General features: G+C 38.8%; 1 protein-coding gene across 1 annotated transcript; it reads left to right on the top strand.

Moving 5' to 3' along the window:
- Positions 1-5,633: 5,633 nt before the first annotated feature.
- On the top strand, positions 5,634-7,099 carry LOC125227543 (Krueppel-like factor 10). The gene is made up of 2 exons (XM_048131880.1): positions 5,634-5,838; positions 6,052-7,099. The coding sequence occupies exons 1-2, from the start codon at positions 5,770-5,772 to the stop codon at positions 6,928-6,930; spliced, it is 948 nt and encodes a 315-aa protein (XP_047987837.1). The 5' UTR covers positions 5,634-5,769; the 3' UTR covers positions 6,931-7,099.
- The last annotated feature ends 8,274 nt before the right edge of the window (positions 7,100-15,373 follow it).

Genomic DNA, 15,373 nt, shown 5'->3' with positions numbered 1-15,373 from the left:
TTTAAAACCGACGCTTTAACGCCGACCGGTTTGAAATCTTGAAGTACGCGTACTTGCTCGTACGTCTATCACCCACTGTATGTTTAATGAAATAATGTTTATCACAGCACCGGTACCTATTTGACAATTTCTCTAAAGCACTAAGAACGCCGTGTATAACTTTACAGTCGAGTGTAAAAATATGGGTGTACACATCTTACTCAAAAATATGTCCCATATCATCTTAGGCTGGTCCAATAAGAGCGTAGTACCATATTTATGAGATAATTTTTTCGATAAGTACATATTTTTGCACTTGACTCTACAGTAGTGATAATACATACTTTTACAACCCTCTCTCAGAGATCTCTTAGATGAGTTTTCCAGGAAGACCAGCATCGGGATCATTATCAGTCAGGACAAAAAAGTGGGGTAGACAACTTTGAAAAAAATGCCCCTAGTTACTACGGATCATCGTTGGATACATAACTTGGAACGGTACAAGTTCACGATCCAGCAAGTCCGCAGCACGCGTCTATTTATAACGCACGATAGTATAAATATTGCATCTAACTATAATTCAATTCGTAAACTTTGCAGCAGAATGCATTGTATTATACAGGATGACACTTAAATCGTGAATAGAAAAATGTTTTTATCTCTAACTCTATCAACAATTGACGATTGAAAGTCCCGGGGCCCATTTCTCAAAACTGAAAGTTAATACAAGTTACAAGCGGCAGTCTCTTTCCAACTTGTCATATTAGACATTGACAACCACTTGTAAATTGTAGTAACTTTTAGCTTCGAGATATGGGCCCCTGGCTGCTGCTTGTAGCAGACAAGTTTTTTTCTTTATTTTCACCGTTGTTAGGAGATAATTTTTGATGTTGTTGTGGGTTTAGGATATTAAAACAACTTTTAAAGAATGCCGTTACACACATTTCTACGGAAGAGTCAAAAATTTTCACGATTTTGTGGATGGTCCCATAAATCCCATAATAACCGTTTCACTGCGGGCCGATTTTTGAGTCTCACGCGTTCGAATTCAGAAAATTGTCACCGAAAATAAGTAAGTCACCGTTTTCAACCGATATTTTAGTGACAAAATCCCGTATGCGAGATTCAAAAATCACCCTCCTGTACCTATTCATGTGCAAAATTTAGGACTATTTGTCAACTCCGTCGTGATGGTGCCTACACCAACATCGTCGCTCAATGTTCAAAATCCTACACCAACATGGTCACTGTCCAAAGCCACGTCAACGATGACACAACTTTCCTAAACGTTCCACTGACGCATGCATGCGTCATTCGGCGTCATTTTCGGTCGACGGTACACGCGCGGATTTAGAGTATAAAGCTTTGAGATAAGGTTTAAAATATAAACACTAATTACTTGTGATTTTTTTATAATATAACTGAAAGTTGCACTGAGCTTGTGCAACGCAAAAACTCTTAAACTTCGTCTGACTCTATAAGCACAGTATAATAAAGAGTACTTTACCGTAGAGTTTGGCCACTCCCGCTCCCCGCTGAAAGGACCGCCCACCCGCTCTCGGTTACCTCAAAGCAAAGACATATATAACTCCGTATAGACAGATAAAGTCTAAGAAAAAAACGTACCTCAGTACCATACAGAAAAAGGTACGGTGGCCTAGATGGCATTACACCTTTGGGGTACGCTCAGCTAAATGGCGCTCGTCGGTGGCAGCGGCCCGCCTGATGTAAAGCGGTCAAACCTATGGACGCCTGCAACTCAAACAGGTCACATGCGCTTAGAAACTTGTATAAGGAGGGTTCGGGTTGCCAACGACTCAAAGGACAATAAACGGAACAAGTACACACAACGGAACAAGGCGCTAATATTAATATTTGACATTTTGACACATATCAAGCTAAGAATATGGGCCAAATTGTCAAAACTGAGGTTCAAAAGTTTTAAGCCTCAAGAGATGGCAGTCTATGCACTGTGATTACACATTTTACTTTGACAGTAACTCTCTATAATACTCGATCCTCTTTGCCTCAAAGTCACCGCCTGTCAAAAACACTACCAGTCAGTCTGTCTTATCTCACTCATACAAGCATGGTACGCGTTCACCTACACGAGCTTAGACGGTGTGCGTAGGAACGCGTCTCTTTATATATTTTATCGCTATTGTCCGAGATGTGATTTTCAGACCAAGTTTACCCGACAGCGATTTTGATAGCAGAAACTGTGTGTTAGGCCCACTTGCACCAACCACTTAACTCAGGGTTAGTGAGCTGTCATCTGTCAAATTCCATATAAAATGGTGGGTTACCCAGTCTACGTATGCTATTACTATTATCAAAGTTACTGCTTGATGACTAGATTAAGGAACCTGATTCTCATTCAAAAACTTGTTTTGAGTTTAAATTGGTTTTGATATGACATTTACTAATGTAGTCGTAAAACAATTTATTGTACAAAAAGCAGAATCAGGAAAAAATGACACACGGATCTGCACAAAGACGAACTTAACCCTTGTACGGATTTCTTCCAGTTAACCTTAGAGCAATTGTCTTAGTGGTTGGCACAAACTCCGAACTGTACTCGCTGCTCACACACAATTTTCATTTATTTTATAACGTATTCATCTGTCAACGGGAAGTCATGTCAAAACAAAACCCGACCGCATCTTGTCGTCATACGACAAACTGGTGGAGGGCGTGTCAAAATAAAACCGTAAGAAGTTGTCATTTTACGATTGGAGATTCCAGCGATTGGAAAAAATATGAACACTACATAAAATATTATGTTATCTAGCGAGAAAAAAGTGACCATTTTTTTTAACGGAGAGATGACTGCGAAGTTATTTTAATTGAGTTTTCAAACTGAATTTCATTATAAACACCAAAAATTGAATACAGCATAGGTTTACGAATAACCGACTAGTTTCAAAACGCTTAAGATAGATGGCGCTAGTAGTCCTGTTCTTGGTTCTATATTTAAACCAGATTTTTACTTCTTCAATTATTCAATTCAAAATATTTATTAGAATCTCTATTGGAAGTTAGATTTTTTTTTTTAAGTTTATTCATTACTTATTGTTTTTCATATTTATTGTTTATTTATTTTCTGCTTCCGCTCATACTTTTCATAACATTCGTCAGCAAAGGAAAATTTATCAACAGTTCAGAGTTATTAACTTTCCCTTGGGTCTCTAATTATACATTATTATTAAAAAAAACCGATCAAAATCCGCGTTGATTTAAGCATATCATAGGGAAAAAAAGCGACTTTGTTTTATACTATGTAGTGATTGTATTGAATTGTAATATAAACGTTTAAATGTTAAAATAGAAAACTTCTCACAGTTAGTTATCAAAACCAACAACAGATGGCGCTAGTAGTCTCCTAATACGATTCCATATAAACCCAGTATTCTGGATTCCTTTGGAAAAATTACAAATTATGCGTTTATATAAAATAAAAAAGGCGTTGTTGTTCTTTTATTAAAACAATATTTGTCGTCTTTCCGTTGTTGGTTCGTTCTTGGCCAAGTCCTTAGAAGTTGTAGACATCCTGTAAAACGCCACGAAATAACGAAAAACGTATTAATAAAAAAATATCTAAATGTTATAATAAGGTATAAAATAAACGAGTCTTATGCAAACATTCCATGTGGCCGAATGTATGCTTTCGAATGAAATAGTTATTGAAACTTATGCAATTTAATAATGCTTTTAATAATTGTTATTTAACAGTCAGTAACTGGAGTAGTACAGTAAACAAAACAAAAAACATAATTGTTTCCGCAAACATTACATCACTGAACACAACCACAGGACTTTATAATATTTACAGTAAAGTTTATAATTGTGCTAACAATGAAATCAACAAACCTAATTTTTCGACCAATATGTATCAGATATATCTGCCCGGACAAAGTGCTCACAAATATCGAAATGTCTTGACAATAGAGACTTGTTACGATACTTTTGAGAGCTTTGGCAGGACCGTTCAAACTTTGCATAGTCACAGTATAATAAAGAGTACTATCGTACAGTATGGCCACTCCCGCTCCCCGCTGAAAGTGCCGCCCACCCCCTCTCGGTTACCTCACGGTTACCACCTGTCAAAAACGCGAACAGTCGACCTGTCATATCTCACTCATACAAGCATGGTACGCGTTCACCTACACGAGCTTAGACTGTGTGCTAGGAACGCGCCTCTTTCATATATTTGATCGTCAGTGTCCGAGATGTGGCATTAGTGACTTCTGAGGTCATACTCATCAACTTTTATTTTAAGGCCATTGCTGAAATCGCAAAAAATAATTTGGCTGTGTCATACATTTCTACCATCATGATGTCGCTCATTTATATGGAACGGCCAATTTTTTTTCGCGATTTCAGCATTGGTCCCATGATAAAAGTTGTTCATTACGACCTCAAAAGTCACTATGCAAAATTTGAACAATCCTTTTCATTACACCCTGTATTTAATGTCCATTAATCCATACTCGTAATATTCTAAATTGGAAAGTATGTGTGTCTGTTTATTTGTCCGGCAAAACGGAGCGACGAATTGACGTGGTTTTTTTAAGTGGATATAGTTGAAGGGATGGAAAGTGACATAGGCTACTTTTTGTCTCTTTCTAACGTGAGTGTTACAGAACAAAATAATAATACCTTTAAGTTCACACATTACAAACTTTCACCAATACAATTCTATAGTCAGATTCAAAAAGAATTAAGTCACTTAAAAATCCGATCTAATATACACTTTAAGCGAAAAGTGAAAGCTCAAATTGCGATGAACTAGTTTTTGGAATTGTTCTTTTTTAATTAACTTAGTGATGTAACGGTATGTCGCAATGAAACGCACTGCTAAAAGCGAATCTGTTGAAATGACATAGTAATTATAAACTTTACGTAGTAGAGTTAAAGTGAAATTTTCAATGAGTTGATTGTTCATCGGTCTATGTTGTGAAGGTTCGATGCATTCCATAGAGGTTATAGTTTTATTTTCGATGATATATTTCCGCAAGACTCTATTGCGGAAAACGTAGAGTCATAAATGAATAGGATCTCATACATTTTCTGGCCCTTCTCTTTCTTAACAGACTCTACACATAGATTACATAGGCACTTCTAATATTGCATACCTTCTACCACGGCGGGAATTTTCCAGGACTAAATTTAGAGTAGGTACCTAGAAAAAAAAATTAATAGTTACGTACCGACATTTCGATTTTGATTCATTTGTAACCGATTTACCTTTGAGAATCTTTGTGACGCTACATTTACTTGCCTAGAACTTTCCAACACACCCACTTGAATGCACACACACAAGCGCACAACTGCACATCCTGTTGCCAATGCGTGGGCTACTACGTCTACTACGATCCTAGTAAACAATGGAAAGGATGCGTTAGAGGTCGTTGACTGTCAAAATAGTGGTCCGTTGCAGCCGTCATTGAGCGCTCTCGGCTCTAGTGCATGCGACCTTGTCCGCGACGTCACCGGGGGCGCGCCGGTGACGTCACGCCCGTCACTCGCCGTTCACGTGAACAGCACGCGCCACCACGCAGCCGCTGCGTGATCACCCGCCTCCCATTGGTCCGCACTCGCCGAGCCGCCGCTCCGCGCCCCCCGCGACACCTCACCTCTACGAGCCGCGACTCGCGAAGCGGTTTATTCGTACGCCGCTCGTCGACTTGAACGCACGGCTCCCAAACTGTGCAGCGCGCTACGGAAATTCAAGTTTTGTGAATTAAAAAAGAAAGTTTCAACTCTTTGGATGATAATAAACTGATCGCCATGTCTACCTTTATTGAAGTTTGTGGCCCTCTCTCGCCACCGTCTACGCCTCCTTTGGAAGAAAACAAAGTGAGTTTCGCGATGTTTTGAAAATTGAACAAAACTTTTTCTCCCCCAAAAAAAAAAATTACAAAAGTTTGTCTACAATCTGTGTCAGAAATTATTACGAAAATAATTCGTTGTGCCGTTTGTGCAATCGAAAGTGTGCGGCCACGGCGCGATCACGCCGAGCGCGCGTGATACAGTCAACCGTTCACTTATGTGTCTGTCTTTGTCCCACAGGTCGAGCTGCCTCTGAAGAAGGCTGCGGTGAAGCGCGCCCGCGAGTCTCCGGGCCTGGGCGGCCTGGTGACGCCGCAGCCCTCTGACTCGGAGGGGGAGGACGAGTTCAGCAAGCGCTCCCGCTGCGAGCTCGCCCGCCTGCTGCTGACCCCTCCACCCGAGTGCACCCGGCCTTCAGTGATAATGCGCGCCCACAAGGACGGCACCTGCAGTCCCGAACCCCTCCCTCCGCCGCCGCAAGACATCAACATACTGAAAACATTAAAATTCAAAATGAACCGCGGACACAGTTATTCTTACGCGAAATACATCGCGAGCCAGCAAAGTCCGCCCGCGCCGCCTTCGCCGCCGGTCGAACGCGTACCTACCCCTACTGAAACCCCAAAACCACCGAGGACTGAGGAGCCTCGGGTTCCGGCAACGCCCACCGCCGCCACCCCCGGCTGGGTGCCGCTGGCGCCGCGCCCGACCTCCGCCGTGCTCGTCCCCGGCGCGCTCCTACCCACCACGGCGCTGTGGCTCGTCGCTCCCGCGCCCGCCGCGAGACGACGTCTATACGAGTGTTCTTACGAAGGCTGCGGGAAGAACTACTTCAAATCCTCCCATCTGAAGGCCCACGCCCGAACACATACGGGGGAAAGACCTTTTAAATGCGCCTGGCCCGGGTGCGAGCGCCGCTTCTCCCGCTCAGACGAGCTCTCCAGACACAAACGCACGCACACGGGTGAAAAGAAATTCGTGTGTCGAGTGTGCAACCGTCGCTTTATGCGGTCGGACCACCTCGCCAAGCACGTGAAGCGGCACGCGAAGGAGCGGGCGCCGCCCGCGCCGGTGCTGCGGCTGCTGCCCACGCCGACGCTAGCGATGCCGACGCACTAACACTGCAGCAATACTACTGTGATTCAGATCTCATGATCGTTACCTAGTTGTAGTCCTTCTTTAAGACTGTCCCGACTACTTAAGTAGTTTCTAGTTTTAAGTCCATGTATGTTAGCTAAAAAGCTTCAAGACTATTATAATGATTAAAAGAAAGACTTTTTACATAAAACTTTGTTTCCTTCACTTCACACGTAATCACAACACAACACTGCAGATCCAAACACTGTAATCCTGAGGCACTTTGCACTGGAGTTTTCGACCAGGCCCCGTAGCCGAATGGCATTTCTCCGACGCCAAACGAAAGCGATACACCGCTGGCTCTGTCGCGCCAATACGCAAGCGCGATAGAGATAGATATCTACTAGCGCTTCGTTTCGTGAGCGTTTCGTGAGCGATTGTGCCATTCGGCTAGCCACCCTGTTCTGCTTCAAACGCTCGACTAAGGCACTTAAGATTCGTTGGTCAAAAACTTTATGTGAGGCTCTTAAGGCTTTAGTACATCAGTACAAGTATAGTTGAAGTACAAGGAGGCGCGTCCTCCGGGCTGCCGAGGCAGGACTGAGGACGGCTCCTCCGCCGGCCCGCGAGCAGATAACGCTTCGCTTATCTCTGCGATATACTGTCGACGACAGCAACAGTAACTATGCAGGATCTATCGTTGCGACTCTATTGATAAAACAATAAGGCTTTTTTAAACACTTCGCATAGTTACTTTTGCTGTCGAGGAGACATGCTGAATTGGCGTGTTAGTAATTTTCCTTGAAAATACCTAATAATGAGGAAAGTTTACTAAGTATTGAAAGAAATTTATTTGTACTTGTATTATTAAACACAAGTAATAATCACTGATTGTTAGCAACAGACGGACTTATCCTCGTCCTGCCCAATGTGATTTATAAAGGACATATTCCAATTTTTGGAAATCAATGGCTGGATAGGCAAAAAATACCTTTATTTTTTTGTTTTATCTAAATCGTGATACAAACTTTCACAGATTGGTGTAAGGTAATTTCAAATAAGTAATAAAACTAGGACATACCAAAATTTCTTAACAAATACGCCTTAATAACACAGATAACCAAGTTGGTAGAATTGTGGTTGCTAATGATTACTATTTGGAACCATATCGCACGAACGTTACAAAAGCTACCACAACTCAGCAGTCTGATTTTATCCATTCCATAAAACGACGAGGTGTTAAAATATCCAGCTACTTAAAAGGCTTTTATTTAAGCAATGCCATCTGACGTAAAGAGAGCAATTGTTACATGAGAAAAAACCCCGGTTCACAAATTACACTCATTAAATGTAACCTCTGGTACCTATTACCAATAATTTTAAATTATTGGTACCTGAAAGTTACAGGAACCGAAGTATCACCTTCCTTGCGTCATCCCGGCATTCGCCACGGCTCGTGAGAGCCTGGGGTCCGCTTTGACAACTAATCCCAAGATTTGACGCAGGCACTAGTTTTCAGAAAGCGACTGCCATGTGACCTTCCATCCTGAAGGGTAACTAGGCTTTATTGAGAGTAGTCCGGTTTCCTCATCGATGTTTTCACCGAAAAGCGACTGGCAAATAGCAAACGACATTTCGCACATAAGGGCGAAAAACTCATTTGTAGGAGCCGGGGTTCGAACCCGCGACCTCCGGATTGAAAGTCGCACCCTCTCACGGCCACCAGCGTTTTTTTACAGGAAATGAAGTAATGTTTATGAATTTGAAATAGGCAATCTTCTACCCCCGAAACAAATGACCTTTAAAGCCTTAAACGTAAACGAAACAAAAGGTCAAAAAGGTAGTAAAGGTTAATTTATTAAAAGGTTAAGGTTTTACCTACTCGAGAGGAGGTTGAGCTTTAGGATTACTAGTAAAATGAAACATTCATACGCTCACTGGCTGAGCTTTTAGTTATAGCAAAGACATATATAACTCCGTATAGACAGATAAAGTCTAAGAACAAAACGTACCTCAGTACCATACAGTAAAAGGTACGGTGGCCTAGTTGGCATTACACCTTTGGGGTACGCTCAGCTAGATGGCGCTAATATTAATATTTGACATTTTAAAACATATCAAGCTAAGAATATGGGCCAAATTGTCAAAACTGAGGTTCAAAAGTTTAAGCCTGTGTCAAGAGATGGCAGTCTATCTATGCACTGTGATTACACATTTTACTTCGACTCTTTGGTTATAGTTACAAGAGAACAAATTTTCTTTTTTTTTATCTGTAGGTATTTATTTTGGAGCCTTGGTCCATGGGATTACGCCGGCTCCGTTAGGCCACCTCACATTATTAACAATAAATATACAAACTCATTATAAAAAATAAGTCGAAATTACTTTTCTTTAGAAAACCTCACAACATGAGTCGCAAATTTTCAAATCGTCATAATTATGTTATTCATAAATATCTGACTGTGTTTAGTAAAACGTCCCACTTTGTCGGTTACCATTAAGGCGAAATTTACTTGTATCTTTATATGAATAAATTGACAAAGCGACTTTATAGCAATCGACAAAGTGGGACGGTTTCCCGTGCACACTCACATAATTATATTGACGATTTCTTACAAACCATAGCCACTGCAATCAAGTGGGTAGCCTATTTGATCAGAATTTTTCTCGAAAATCTTTTTTTTTTTATTTAGAACACAAACAGTCGTAATATACATCGGTGTAGAGTAGTACATAGTGTACCTACAGAAACTGAAATTAATACAAAAAATAAATCTTGTAAAAATTTTGTTTGTATACTCGTACCTACAGCAAAAATCTATTACCTACCTGACTGAGTGACTGTAGAGTCAAGTGCAAAAATATTGGTGAACAAAAATTGCTCAAAATAGGTGTAACGAGTAATAGCTGTCCCTGTAGACCTAGCACATGATTGTCGCGAGAGTATGTATTGTTGCCGCGAGAGAGACTACCCGTCCTTATGTCATTAATATAATTAGACAAAGATGTGTCATCTTCCTCGCGGCGACATACTCTCGCGGCAATCATGTCCTAGCCCTCCTGAGTTCTTAATTCGTCGACAAAAGAGGTGGGACTGGGACATATTTTTATCAATTTTTGTACGCCCATATTTTTAACCTTGCTTGTGTACAACAAGAGGATAACACCGCAGCGTAAAAGCGTTTTTGAACTGTGACACATTTTCATCAGCTACTAACGCCCTATACTTTTGATAACAAACATTTTGAAAACACCAATATCCTCTTTACTACAATGTTCACTCACGGTCGCATGAAAGCGTTTTTGAAGTATGACACAACATTTTCATCAGCTTCCAACGCCCTATACCTACTTTTGATAACAAACATTTTGAAAACACCAATATCCTCTTTACTACAATGTTCACTCACGGTCGCATGAAAGCGTTTTTGAAGTATGCTACAACATTTTCATCAGCTTCCAACGCCCTATACCTACTTTTGATAACAAACATTTTGAAAACACCAATAATATAGGTGTTTTCCACTTGACTACAATGTTAAGCACTCCGGCAGCACGCCCGTGCCGGTGATAGCATCGCGCGGTCGCGTGAAAGCGTTTTTGAACTGTGACGTCGCGTGCGCATGCGACGCGGGCGTGTCGCGGCCGTGCCCGCGGTGTGACAGCGTCTGACGTCAGAACACTCCTACGTCCTTCGAAAAACGATCCTGATGCAATCATTTCAGTTAGTTTAGTTTGGTTTTTTCTGCAGACCGTGCGAATGCCGGGATAGCATATAAAGAAGGGTCAATGCAATGAGTATAGGTCTGGTGCACGTTGTTTGTTTAAATTCAACAGTCTCACGTCATAATACACTGCTACGTCCTTCGAAAACCGAATATACACCGTGTTTTTTTTTGTTTTCCGTTAAATTCGACACGTCGTTAGGTTCGTTATCAGGAACCACCCTGTACTTATATATCACTTTTACTTAAATTGGCCAAAAAAAAATTTTTCATCGTTTTCATACACAATAAATGAATTAATTAGTGTGATTTTTTTTTTTTTATACTACGTCGGTGGCAAACAAGTATACGGTCCGCCTGATGTAAAGCGATCACCGTAACCTATGGACGCCTGCAACTCAAACAGAGTCACATGCGCGTTGCCACCCCATTAGAAACTTGTACATTCCCTTTTGCTGTGTTAAGTACACAGCAAAAAGGAGTGCACAAGTTCCAAGGAGGGTTCGGGTTGCCGACGACCCAAAGGACAATAAACGGAACAAGTTAGTTCCGTAAGTCCTCCCGTCATCAGCACACCGCACCCTCGTTGAGCTCTGGCAACCTTACTCACCGACAGGAACATTACATTAATATTATTAATTAGACCCTTAAGAATAATATTCAAGTTAATGTCAAGTGATTGACGGCACATGTCAAAACAAATAACATTTGGAAGTGGGTAAAGGCTGTCACACAAATGTTCAGTAATTATTTTTTTTTTTAATAACTCAATAACCGTAAGAGTACAAAGTGTTAAGACGCTAGTTTCTTGAAAAATAAATTGTATTTGATCTAAAGAACCTTCCCTTAAAGTTAATGGAATTCAATAAAAACAGGGTGTACAATTTTGATTTTGAAACGAATAGTTTTCCATTTTGAATTTGACTTTTTGTGGAAAATCACCATCCTGCCTTAAAGTTCACCCATTTTGAGTTTGACTTTTTGTGGAAAATCAACATCCTGCCTTAAAGTTCATCCATTTTGAGTTTTACTTTTTGTGGAAAATCACCATCCTGCCTTAAAGTTCATCCATTTTGAGTATGACTTTTTGTGGAAAATCACCAACCGTCCTTAAAGTTCATCCATTTTGAGTTTGACTTTTATGGAAAATCTGCATCTGGCCTTCAATTCGCAAAAACTAGGATTTATGACTGTAATTTTATTATTTTAGTGGCAGCCACGGCGGTGTGACAACCTGACAACTGGTGCAAAAGTTTTTTTTTACAGAGTTTGGAAAACACTTGGTTTAGTTTCGAGGTAACATTCGAAGTCGATGCCAAGATTAGGTTTAGTGGCCGTTGATTATTTGATGATAATATGGCATGAAGGACAGCTAATGGAAACTTTCGATTGGGTTGACCTTTTTTTGGTGAAAAGTACAAGTTTTTCCGCGGTTTTAGGTCCATGATTTGTTTGTATGCCCGCGGTATGACTGGCCCGCTTGACGTCAGAACCTAAAATGTTGATGGCGAGAATTATGATAATTATTATTCTTCAAAATATGCCAACAACGCGGTTTCAGAGAAAGTTGAAACATTTTTTTGCTATGTTCATGTCAAAACAATCATAACTGACTTTTCAGGTAACAAATTGTCAGTCACTTTGAGCGCCAAAGCCTTGATTTCTTCGGAAGTACATTGTTCACCAGAATCACTCATAATTACTTAAGTTTTTGCACAATAACATCGAATTGAAACAAATTACACAACACCGAAAAAGTTCAAATACTTCCGTCAAAAGTTTACAAATGTCAAATATACCATAGACAAGAGAAATAGAAAATAAGCCGGTTTTCAATTACGAAAAATGTGGTTGCGTTCAAGAATATTTAAATGTCGAATGTATAATTATTTGATAAACTTATGATTTTTACCTTTGTTTTGCAATATCTAATATGTAAAACGCATTTCAGTTTATTTTTTCATCTTGATTTAAATTATGAACCTAAATATTACATTAAACACTCCTACGTCCATCGATAGAACGAAGCTGATGTAGATTATGAGTTTATAAATGATTCACGGCAATCACGGCTAACCGAATGAAATAAGTGAACCTAATTTCATTAGACTTATATTGACCGGGTTATAGATTGTGATTACTGATTACTGCGTCTTCAGTTTCCGTGATTATGAATTCATGATGCATGCGACTGCGTCGAAATATCGGGACCTCAATAAAAATCAAAAAGGTAATCACGGTCTATATCCCGGTCAATATAAATCTGATGCCGATTATTTAAAGCTTTAGAATATTTTAGGTTTGACTTTGTTTCTAAAAAGTTCACGCAAGTTGAAGACGATTCCGAGACTAAGTTTTGCTTTCGTAATGGAATATTGTTTTGGCATCGTTATGTCTATGAAATCATATTTTTGTTCGTCCGTCCTTCGAAGGAAATTCAAAATTTTTGGTTTGAGCTTGGGTTAATTTTGATGTAAGTACATAGTTATTTTATACTTATCCTTAGATCAGCTTTTAAAATAAAGCGGTTGATAAATCATGGTTTGTGGTTCACTTCCTGATTCGAACTTTAACATTAGTCAAATATTAGATCTAGATACGATACGATCAATGAGATTTATCAATGTCTAAAGTGATTTTTGTTTGAAGAAATGTCTAAGTGAAACTTTCTTTATGTACTTAAACTTTGTTATTTTATTGCTACTGTACTATTATATATTCTGTGTTGATCCTGTTCCATACGTCTCATAAGTATTAACATAGTTGCTTTGTGTTGTTCAAACCCCAACAGTCTGACGTCAGCGCGACCTACGTGCTTTAAAGCTGATACAAGTCTTACTAAATAGCAAAATATAATAGAAATACTATGTGTATGAAATTGATATAAATAAAGTTTAAATATTTTGTACGATTCTGTGTAGGTAGTTACTTTCTTTCTGATTTTTTTTTGCTAAGACAAATCATAAGCGATAAAATACGTCAGTCCAAAATGAAGTTTACAATTTTGCAAAAAAAAAACCGTTTCAGAAACTTAATTTTTTTCAACCATACAAAGAACAATACAAACTAAAACAAGGACAAGGGAAGTATCATCTGACTCTTACGCAATTTAACGATAAATTGACTTTATCAAAAATATAATTATCAATTTTAAACCATACTGTATGGAAATAAGATAAAACACATACCTACAGGCAATGTAATGTTATGAAAAACATAACCCATGGTATCAAAACATTTTAATATACTGATGACAATTATCAGGCTATGGGTTCGCTTCGCTAATAAATTTTTACGTAATTTAAGATAATTAATACAAAATAAATGTTTTTTTCTTAGCAGTTACGATTTTTTTTGGATTCTTGTAGATTCATAACTGACTGTTACATCGCACTCCAGGGTTTAGTTTATTACCTACTAACTATTTTTTTTGTAAATCTGTCAAACATGTATTAAATATTAGGTTACTTATAGGTAAAAAAAATATTTATTTTTTCTTGTCGCTTTAAACAATTCAGTTTTTCATTGGAACTATTGGAAGTGACAGTGACGGAACGGAGGACGAAAAATAGATTTATTCCTTCCAAGATTGCAACATTCTCCATGAGTGTTTTAAATAATGAAACATTATGCAATGAGAATCTCACACAACAGGTATTTTTCTCAGTCCTTATAAGGAAAATTTGATAAATTATCCTCAATGTGAGAAAATAACAACCTTATAACGATCAGGATCCAATCCTTTCCTGTTTAATGCTTATTTTCGATTGCAATCTAAAAATAGGTGCTGTAAAATACCCGAAAGCTCTTGAAATTAATCCAGGATTAGCACAAATATTTAATTTTGGACTTAAAGAGCGTTTGATATCTTTTATATTTTTGTACCTTAACTCTTATAATACAGCTAGATAATTTTAAACAAATAATCAGAAAAAATCATAAAATCTTAATAATCCTATACAGGGTGAAATAAAATGAGTTTTTCGGAACTTATGTGCGAAATGTCATATGATATATGCCTAGTCAGCTTTTCGGTTTGACAAAAATTAAGGAAAATGTTAAATTTGTTTTTATTAATTCATCGATTTTGTTGAAATTGAGATTTTATTAAGTTTTATTTCCGGTTCTCTAGTATCTCATCCCAATATCTTAGGTCGACTTATATTACTAAATGTTGGTAACAAAATAGGATCAATTAAAATTTGCTGACGTGGCTATGTACAAAGTTGCCGGGAACTGCTCAGTTACCCTCCGGGTTGGAAGGTCAGATGGCAGTCGCTTTCGTAAAACTAGTACCTACGCCAAATCTTGGGATTAGTTGTCAAAGCGGAACCGGGATAACGCAAGGAGGATGACAGGGTGAAATAAAAAGGACCATTCAAACTTTGCATATTGACTGTTGAGGTCATAATGAACGACTTTTATTATTATGTGACCAATGTTGAAATCGCGAAAAAATATTTGGCTGTTCCATAGAAATGAGATTTTTTTTTTTTTTAGTAAGGATAGGTAGACGTTTGACCACGATCACACCTGATGGTAAGTGATGATGCGGTCTACGGTGGAGCACGCTTACCTATGATCAACATGGATCCTATAATAGTACAAGTCATGCTTAGTTTGGGACTAAGTTGATCTGTGTATTTATTTATTTATTTATTATAATATTTAAAATTGTTCATTATGACCTCAAAAGTCACTATGTAAAGTTTGAACAGTCCTCTTTATTTCACCGTGTAAGGTACAGTCAACCAATTGGA

This window comes from Leguminivora glycinivorella, chromosome 6, assembly GCF_023078275.1.
Source record: "Leguminivora glycinivorella isolate SPB_JAAS2020 chromosome 6, LegGlyc_1.1, whole genome shotgun sequence".
In the NCBI taxonomy this organism is placed as follows: domain Eukaryota; kingdom Metazoa; phylum Arthropoda; class Insecta; order Lepidoptera; family Tortricidae; genus Leguminivora; species Leguminivora glycinivorella.
The sequence above is the reverse complement of the archived record's forward strand: the minus strand, read 5'-3'. Positions and strand labels throughout refer to the sequence as shown.

Bases quoted from the DNA above. Each gene is read 5' to 3' on its own strand.
- LOC125227543 (XM_048131880.1), top strand. From the start codon at position 5,770: ATGTCTACCTTTATTGAAGTTTGTGGCCCTCTCTCGCCACCGTCTACG. The intron at 5,839-6,051 runs GTGAGTTTCGCG...TTTGTCCCACAG, and splicing joins CTCCTTTGGAAGAAAACAAA to GTCGAGCTGCCTCTGAAGAA.